Source organism: Phytophthora infestans, genomic scaffold, assembly GCF_000142945.1.
Source record: "Phytophthora infestans T30-4 supercont1.73 genomic scaffold, whole genome shotgun sequence".
In the NCBI taxonomy this organism is placed as follows: domain Eukaryota; phylum Oomycota; class Peronosporomycetes; order Peronosporales; family Peronosporaceae; genus Phytophthora; species Phytophthora infestans.
The window spans coordinates 549,593-559,248 of record NW_003303686.1 but is presented as its reverse complement, the minus strand read 5'-3'; the positions used below and the strand labels follow the sequence as shown (position 1 = coordinate 559,248).

Here is a 9,656-nt window from a genome sequence, read left to right as displayed (position 1 = left end):
TGCCATTCATTAGTCTTCTTCACTCTCGCTACAGACCTCGCGTCTACGCTTCTCTACAAACCGGATTTTGTGCTGCATCTCAGCAGGAATAGCCATGCCGTTGCGCCAGCTCTGGTGCCATACTTCGTTGCAGGTGAGAGCGCTACCGTGGTCTAGTCGGCGAGCCTTATTGCATAGAGTAACGCGCCCCGTCTTGACTCTTGAGCACGTCGCGCAAAAATAGCTCGTTTCGAAGCTGCGGACGCCAGGACCCGCGTACGCTGAGCAGACCTTACAGAGCCACTGGCGGCGCTTGTTTCCGTTTTTCTCTTCCGTCTTCTCGAGCGTGTGCGCGCTTCGAGGAAGTGGCTCGGTCACGAGGTCTGCTAAGTCATCGTCCCCGGCAAAATCTTCGCTTGTCTGACTCAACAGGGCAATATGTAGTCGCCGCATGAACACGGCATGCGTGGGAACGGGCTTGTTGAGACGACGCAGGGCGATCTTGTGAATGATAAAAGCATTTACCATAGCAATATCTACTAAGCCGAGAAAAATGGTCTTGTAGTACTTTCGCATGCGGATGGAGCGCTGGATTGAGTACCGTTGAAGTCGTAGTTGATCATGAACGTCCACACCTCCCATCGCTTCATGGTAATCTCGAACCAGCTGAGGGCATGGGACTTGGGAGATCGATCCGCCGGGCTCTCTACGGGTGACGTGAGTAATTTGGGTGGAGCAACCAGTCGCTAAAAATGTAACTGGCTTGCTGTCCATCCACGACAGAGCTACGAACTCGGGGCGATCTCTCCATACAGCTATTCGGTAAGTTCCTCTGGCCATTTTCTTCGGTCTCTTTTTCTGCGTAAAGTCAATAGCTTTACACCACCTTTTCCGGTCCTTGCGAATGGTCCCGACGTGGTAGTGGCCCATACTGAGGAGTTTGTCCGATAACGGGATTGACGTATAGAAATTGTCTGTACAAATAAGCCTCTGAGAAGGCTGTCCTTGTAGTACGCGCGTCACATTCTTCACCACAGCTCGCTGCGCCACAGCGTCTTCGTTAGCGTTCGCTTTCCCGCAGTAAATTTCCAGTCTACACATACAAACACACCATATTGTTAGCGATAAGGCGAATACAATATGGATAGTGCGGAACACATTACGGATGCACTGAGCCAAAACTTGCACGGATATCCGTAATAAACGTACAACATACCTCGAGAAGTACGCGGTGTCCGTGCAGCACGTCATGTAGAACTTCGTACCCCACTTGTTCGGCTTGTTGGACATGTACTGGCGCATTGGATTGCGGCGGTGACGCATTGGCACCATCCCCTCGTCGAACGAAATTCGCGCACCGAGCCGATATCCGCGGAAGAATGTCTTCTGCAAAGCTTGAATAAAAGGACGGATCTTGAACGCACGATCCGCACTGTCGTGCTGCCGGGCATTGTCGTTGAAATGCAAGTAGCGAGCAATGTCGTGGAAACGATCCCGACTCATGAACTGTCCGAATGTACCGCGGGATAGTGCACCCTCAGCCTTCGTAATCCAATGACGACTGAGACTCTCTCGGCGCGGCTCCAGCGTTCTCGCGACAAGTAGTCCAATAAAGCAAACAATCTCATGGGGCTGTATTGAGCTCTTGCGTTCCAACTTTCTTCTGTAATCCTCGGTAGTGAGTACAGCAGTCGATGGAACGGTCTCACGACGGAGAAGGGCACGTGCTCGCATCTGCTGGGCGATAGATTCCGCACTGCCTCGGCGAAACTTGTTCGTTTCATTTGCGATTTTTCGCCACAGCTCCTTCGGCAAGAAGAAATAGAAGATCGCCAATGGGTTTTCAGCGTAAGCTAATGCAGCGCGAGTTGGACCAGACGGACCTTCGTAGAGAGAAGAGCCCTCCCGCAGTACTTGACAAGACTGCTGCTCCATGTAGACGTCCCAGCCTCCTGCGCGGAGGCTACCCAAGTCTTCACTAGTCAGATCAAAGTCCACAGGCACATCATCATCTTCATTCGCAAGATCGTCACCACTCTCGTCACTGGCGACTGAAGCAATGTCGTCCACAGATTCATCATCATTTCCATCTTGGAGAATGAGCTCTTCGTCACCTTCTGCATCCGAATCTAGGGCTCGCAACCAGTCCTCTCCTCCCCTGTTGAAATCATCAGCATCGAGATCCTCGAATAAAGTGTCCCGCCACAGGGCATTGATAAAGTCATCAGAATCAAAATCGTCAAGAGAGACACCGGTTCAGAGGCCAGCACGCGCGGCATTCAGTGCTTCCGGAATTGCCACTTCCGGATTATCCGTCCTTTCAGCAGGAATATCCGGACCAGTCTGGTAGGTAGTATCTGGAACAACTTGGGTGGTATCCAGAATAGGGGGTTCTGTATAAACCGTTATAAATACGTTAGTAAAGCTCAAGAGGGAATGCTCGCTAATGAAGCATCGGGACGTCCGGGCGGTCACCGGTCGGCTGTTTCCGACCATGTTTTCTTCGGAATATGAGCCCGAGTCCAAACGCTTCATTGATCCCGGATTATCCATCGAGCGCTATGACATGTTTAGGGTATCAGAACCGAGCGATACAGATGGGTCCTATGCTTTAGGCCCCGGATATTTAGCCTTTCGTGAGCCTGCACTTTTGATCTGACTACACTTTAGTCTAGGAGCCGAAGTAGCTAGCGAATGAAGGGGGGGGGGGCTTTTCACAAGCTTTAGTGCTACCGCAAATATTCCGCAAATCCTTGCAGTGGAAGTACACAGGGTGCTTCCCGTCTCATGTAACCAGGGTACACTTAGGGTTACGTACCCCGTTACACACTCCAAGTAGAGTACCTTAACTTTCTGTTAGTCAATATATTGCGATGCTTATTTCTCTCAAATACACTACAGTGTGGCTCCCAAACGCCTTTCGAGCACTTACGCAGAGAAATGAGCACTAAGACGTGTTTTAGGAGAAACAGAAGGACTCTTTACAGTACTTCAGGTACATCAAATTTTAATTTAGCCAGTATATTTTCCTACGAAAACGAAGGCGATAGCGACCATTTTTGGTAGCGCTAGTTGCATGTCCTACTGAAATTGCTCGGTAATTAAACAGCCCAAATCTACAGAGGCTAAACGATATTGTGAGACTGTAGACTGTTCGATTTGCACCACGGCACCTACTAAGTTTCCTAGACTACGTAGCGAGTTCTACTAAATAATATACAGTATACTATATCATTAGTATCCCCTAAGATTGCACTAGGGTTATAAATATGAGGCGGTTCTGGCCAACCAAGATACCGCTAAAAAAACTAGCGTCTTTGAAGAGGTATTCGTTAAATCAAATATATAAGAGTAATACCGGTTTTGAAAACAATTATTATGTTTATGAATCGAGAACAACAGATAGAATACTCCGTAATAGCTCCAACCAGTCTACATCATTGAGTCTCCTAGAAAACACTCTTGAACCAACCGACGGCTTATTGAGTCAACTTGTACTGAGCGAGGTGCGTCGCTGCAAAAGCGAATAGCCCTCGGTCCTCGCCTTCAGACGCCGGTGTATTCTTCTCCAGCTCGCTGAAGTCGAAGACCTGCGATTGCTCGCTTGAAGACATGTCGCCCGAGATCTTTTTGAGGCTGGCCTTGTCGATTGTAATAACCATCGTTCCAGTGATATTGTTGTACTTGAAAGGCATTTTGTACGCGAAAATGTCGTTGTCCTTGCCATCGCCCTCTAAGACAGTTGCAGCCAAGGAGTCGGGGCCGGTCGTAGTCGTGGCTGAACTTTTTCCCTTGGTACCGTCCTCCACGGCTAAAGCAATACCGTTGCTGCACGCAACAAGAGCTACTGATGTGGCCAACAAGACTTGAGCAACGCGCATCTTGTAGAGACTTGGTTCGGTGGTGTCTTCGTCGGTGGAAGTAAATCGAAAAATGAATCGGAACTTAGTACCGGTAACAGGACTAACGAAATGATGAACTGGAAGTAACGCTCCCGCGTGAAAATTGTGCACGCGTTCGCACAAAGGGAGAAGAGCCGATCGTAAGATGGGGCCGCGTAGAAACGGTGTTATCACTCGTGGACGATTGCAGTCACGTACTGTTATTACATGTATGTGCTGCAGTTCTTGCACCCTTCCTTAGTGAAAATGCTGGGCAATGAGGTGGAAACAATTATTTGATTTACGCCCATATTAGACTGATTGCCTTATGAAGGGAAGACGGCGTAATGCATTCGTTGTGAGCCTTGCTCACTACAGTATTTTTTTACCATACATGTACATGGTAATCATTTTTGATGTATACATGCAGGATGATAGGAACTCAGATGCGTTTAAGAAAAAACATGTATTGTATCGGTATTGGACAGACCTCCAATTACGCTCCATTTTTCTCTATACAGTACAGTAGATACAATTTAGTACATTATTAGAGAAGTAGTGTGAACGCGATAAAATTTGTCTGATCGATAGGTTCACCAAAAATTTCCATAAAAGTGCAATATTTATCGCAGAGAGAGAAGGTAGTATATTTAGCTGTTAATTGAAATGTAAATTATATAGCAGCCACAAGGCGTCAAATTACTTTTCTGACCCACTTCAAAATGACGATTGGGGTTAAATCATTTACGAATAAACTAGTGCTATTGGATAAAAAGCATCCGTGATTACGCCTGTCGCAGAAAACCCTAGTGAACCCCAATCTGTCGCTCCTACTGTAGATCAATTATATCTCACTCAGCATCGGTACTTAAGTATGAGACCAACACGACTCCAGAGCCAGCAAACATTTGACGAAACTACACTTGACAGCCTTCGCCTTTTCTAATTAAAAAAAATCTCCACCATCGACATTCCTTAGTTGGTTAAGTTTATATTTCTATAAAGAATCTTGAAGTGTGTCTGATGATTGGTCAGTGGTTTTTGCTAATGCATCGGCTTTCGGAGACCTCGCTCTTGTTCCTTGAGAGAGAACCCATTGAAGTACGAATCAACTACCGGTAGGCAATCTCATGATAACTTTATGTGCTGCAACTGCAACTATAACATGTACCAGCTGGGCATGAATGCAGCATTCAATGCCCAATGTGCAATAAGGGCAAGGCTTTCGACCTCAGCCCCACACTACACAGATATATCAGTCAAAATATGAAATCGTCATTTTGGACTGGGCCAGAGAAGTAGATAATTCACAAACCTCGGTGAAAACCAACATGTAGAGTTTAGTCACCTAAAGGAATCTGCGAGGCGACGATGGTCCGGGACGCGGCAATTCACAGGTTCGCCCAATATGCTCACAGATTGAGAATTTGAAGAGAATCTAGACACGTGCAAGAATGAGAGTCCTCCTCACTCGTTTGCAGAAGTTCCTCAATAGACGCGCGGTAGTGGAGCAGCCCCAGATCCCTGTGCCGGTCCCAACTGGTCCGAGAGCCGAGAAGAGCTTCATCATGGTGTCGTCGCGTGACGCTGAAATCTATCCATTGGTGTTCTGTGTGTCGGTTGGCTTCGCTATTGGCGCTTTCAGTCTCGTTCGTCACCTGCTGCTTAATCCTGACGTCAACTTGAGTCGTGAACGTCGCGAAACGCCAGCGTGGGAGCGCTACCAACCCGAGGACGGAGAATCTTTCTCGAGGAACCGTCACCACCTCGCCAATCTCAAGCCGAACCCGGTCAACACATTCCCAGGAGCTCTCACGCTTCAAGAAAGAACCGATGAACCCTTTTCCAAGCATCTGTAAGGAACTGGCAGACGGAAGACAAGTCGAAGAACCCTTTCTTTTATTTGGAAGCGTGGTGCTTGATGTATTCTTGATAAAAAAAATTAAGGAAAAACGCTTTTTGCAATATTTCAGGTAATCTCAAGGTAAAATGCCATTGCACAACACTTAAAATTCCCTCTCAGCAGCCAAATTCATAGCTTGGCTCGTGCATCCCTCAGTACATGTGCGTTCTAGCTACTTCAACATATTTTAGCCTACCACTAAAAGCAACTCCAACCATCGCAGCAGTAGTGCATCCTTCTGAACGATCAGAGTGACAGCCTCGAGATGCCCACGTCGAGCTGCAACATCCATAGCTCTAGTGGTGCAGCTCAGCGTCCACAGTAGGGTCGTCGATATACTCCGCAAGAAGCCATTTGACAGCACTAAGGAGGTCGTTTTGTGCAGCCATGTTCATCGTCCGGCAGACACAACATGTGCTGGGCCACAATTGGCAGGTACATGTATTACGGTTTGGTAATATTTCGTGAGGGAATTTCCTTGATATTACTTTGTCACCTTATTTTGTCACTCATTATCGTTAACCAACACCTCGGAGCCATCCTAGAAAACAAAAATTAGGATCGATATGAACGAAATATTGGAGAGCTGAGAAGTCCTTACCTGCATTCCGTAGTAGCTCACTTCTGCGTTGTCCTCGTCTAGCAGCATCGGTAAACTCTACCGACGATTAAACACCAAGTCAGTGGTCACAACATAAAAACAATAAGTCTACGATACACACTTACTCTCGAGTCGGTACGGAAGGAAAGCACTTGAGCAGGGACTTGGATGCCGAATTTCGTCTCGATGAGTACTTTGAGCTGCGATACCTTCATCTGTTGAGAGATTTTCTTGACTAAAGGTTCGAAACCAGTCGCTTGCATTGACATTGGGATGATGCTGACTTTAATGAGACTCGACGCCAACTTCCTTGGACCAGCCGTAGATCCACTATCCGCAGTGTAGCCATTTTGATCAATGGAGATCTCTGGATGCAGCTCTCGCAAGCGAGTGAAGCGTGGATGAGCTGCTAATACACGCCCATATTCGGTCGTATCTTCGCCGATCACAGCCAGTTCGTGCAAGATTCGCTTCAGATAGAGTTGTTCTGCTTCCTTGCGCTCTTTCTCGCGGACTGGACTTGCATTAAACACTGCGATGTGGTCAGTTCTTGCAACAACCAGCAATCGAGCTTCGCCCAGACTCATCTGCGTCGTCAATGGGTTCTTTGAAAAGCGTAGAGTATCCAGCAGAGGAAAAGCATTCAAAGCGTCAATAGAAGTCCACGAATCGACCAGATTCTCACTCAGCGACAGCGTCGTAAGCTGCTGGAACGAGGTTGGCTTCACGTCAGCCACGAGCGTCACGATCTGATTCCCGTGTAAGAAGAGCTGACTCAAGTTCGCGAACTCCCCAACAACTTGCAGCACTTTGCTCCATGATTTCAAGCGGTTGAGACTCAAATCCAACACCGACAGCGTCTCCAACCAGCCTCCAGTTGGCTCCCACTCTGTCAGCTGGTCGTCTTCGTACTCGTTGCCTACTACATGCAGCTGTTCCAGCTTGGGCAAGTGGCGTGTGATGATCGCTCCCACATTTTTCCATGATAGCAGAGTGTAGCTTGGCACCAGCACCTTCAAATTCTCAAAAATTGCTAGTTTGCTACTGTCATTTTCTTCCTCAATTGTCAACTTATTCCCGCTTAGAATCAGCGTCTCCAGTAGCGGAAGTTCGCGGATGACAGCAATTATGTCACTCCACTTGCTGAAAAGGTTCCTGGATAGGTCCAGTTCCGTTAAATTTGGGGCTAATTCCCCCAGTCCTTGTCCTCCTAACTCGACAATTTGAAAGTGAAATTTTATCGATAGTTTGCAGCGTTTGCTGGGTGCTGAGCTTCTTGGCTCCCACGAATTCAATGGGTTTCTCGCTGCCCAGCGTCGTGCCCACCTCTCCGGCTACCACCACGTCACCTGGAGTTCCTTCCTCTGACTTGGAATATTGTTCTTTGTTGGAATATCTTTCATGCAGTCGCTGTAATAGCGAACTTCGTTCGGCTGTCTTGTCAAAAACTGAAGCTTTCACGAACGAGCGTTTGTAGCTCACTGGACTTCCGTGTCCTGACACTTTGCGGCCTGGAGGCCCCGAGAAATGCACCACGCGCTCTCCACTTGGCAACTCGACGCTGCCATCGTTCTTGCCGCGACCCCACTCGTCCCACTCGATGCCGTAGTACAGCGTAGATGCATTTTTCGCTGTCACCACAGGGCCAACGTAGCGGACGGTGCCCGACGAGCCAGAGCCGTCGTCCACCCGGTCTCCAACGATGAGAACATGCATACTGTATAACGAGAATTTGGATGATATTAAAACAAAAACATTAATTTAGTTTTCAAATTAAAAACCTGAGATCCTCAAAGAAAATTTATTTATTTCATGCTATTTATTTTGTTTGTGTCCGACCTCTTCTCATGGATACCTACTAGTGTACATGTACTTGGCGTGAGTACTGCAGTCGCTGGATGCGATTGTTGATGGCGGCACGCGTCTCCACCGTCGGCCGTCGGGGCCAAACGACAGCGGGGCTGCGACGGTCAAATCGCTCGCGGGTGGAGCGCCCTTTGCCGGAGAACTGCAGTTCTGTTGGTTGGTTGATTGTTTATCAGCAATACAGAATCAATGCACGAGGTCGAGTCATCCGTCGCACGCTTTGATTACAGTACAGTGTACAGTGTACTTGTACTTAGGCAGATGGGCTCCCTCTGCCATCTTGGACTCCATGATGGAGGGCATTTAATCACGATCCGGGCTGACCATTTGAATTCGTCAAACTGAAGCAGCGATTAACGACGTTTAAACTTTGAATTAAAGCTCACCGTCAAGTCATCCGCGCTGTCCACCATACATGAGACCTGGTTGGGTCGAAGCACGCGTGGCTGGTTCGTAGCCAGGGCAGTAGACGTGATGTTTCCACGGTAACGTCCCACTACCGTTCTGAAGACGTCACACAAATTGACGCCCTGATGGTTCTGTAGTCGACTGGAGCAACGAGCTTCTGAATGTGAGTCTCTTTTTCACTAGGAATCGATTGGCGCCGAAGGAAAGAGCTGCATGTACATGCATTTCCTTATCTGCTGCTCAGTGTAGGCTTTGGGCTTCTGCCACTTCCGGATTAGCACCTATGAGCTCGATTCCGACATCTGCAGCCGTTCCGAGCTCTCCGGAGCCCACCAAGATAACGTTAGCGTCTCCATGAGGCCGTGAAGACCCCCGTGGAGGTTGAAGGCGGAGCTCTCGAACCTGGCGGTGCTCCGTCCGTCTTCTCGTGGCAGCACGTCGGTCTGCTCGCTCATATCGCTTCGGTTGGCGTCGTCTACGGCACGTTGTCGGGCGTCATCTACGCCGTGTTGAACAACTACCTGTACATGTCGGCGGTGCTTACGGCCACCGCTCAAGCGCTGGTGAGACTACCTCGAGCACTGCGTTTGTTCACTGCGATCTTGTCCGACTGCTATCCGATCTTCGGCTACCGACGCCGTCCGTACCTGATTCTGGGCTGGCTGCTGACGTTCGTGTGCTGCTTCCTCATGGCGGTGCTGCCTCTGGGCGATCCGTACTACCGAGACCCAGCACTCGCTGACATTGACGAAGACGAGCTTACGGCTGAGCAGCTGGTCATGATCAACCACGACGCGCCGGATAAAGGCATCAACCTCATCATCCTGTTCGTGTTCGCCAACCTGGGCACGGTGATCTCGTTCGGCGCCTCGGATGGCTACATGGTGGAGCTGGCTCGTCGTGAACCGGAAGCAACCCGTGGCACGACGCAGTCCTACGTATCGTCTGTGCGTCAGATGTTCATGGTCTTGGCCGCGTTCATGACTGGGATCGGCCTCAATGGCGAAGACTACGGGGC

General features: G+C 48.9%; 3 protein-coding genes across 3 annotated transcripts; 2 read left to right on the top strand and 1 right to left on the bottom strand.

The window, feature by feature from the left end:
* Positions 1-5,231: 5,231 nt before the first annotated feature.
* On the top strand, positions 5,232-5,835 carry PITG_18607 (uncharacterized protein; the record flags this gene model as incomplete). The annotated part of the gene is made up of 2 exons (XM_002997487.1): positions 5,232-5,257; positions 5,356-5,835. 2 exons carry the CDS (start codon positions 5,232-5,234, stop codon positions 5,717-5,719), a joined length of 390 nt encoding a protein of 129 aa, XP_002997533.1.
* A 525-nt stretch (positions 5,836-6,360) lies between these two features.
* PITG_18606 (uncharacterized protein) lies at positions 6,361-8,080 on the bottom strand (the record flags this gene model as incomplete). The annotated part of the gene is made up of 3 exons (XM_002997486.1): positions 6,361-6,380; positions 6,477-7,503; positions 7,580-8,080. 3 exons carry the CDS (start codon positions 8,078-8,080, stop codon positions 6,361-6,363), a joined length of 1,548 nt encoding a protein of 515 aa, XP_002997532.1.
* Positions 8,081-9,165: 1,085 nt separating this feature from the next.
* On the top strand, positions 9,166-9,622 carry PITG_18605 (uncharacterized protein; the record flags this gene model as incomplete). The annotated part of the gene is made up of 2 exons (XM_002997485.1): positions 9,166-9,497; positions 9,595-9,622. 2 exons carry the CDS (start codon positions 9,166-9,168, stop codon positions 9,620-9,622), a joined length of 360 nt encoding a protein of 119 aa, XP_002997531.1.
* Between the last annotated feature and the right edge of the window lie 34 nt (positions 9,623-9,656).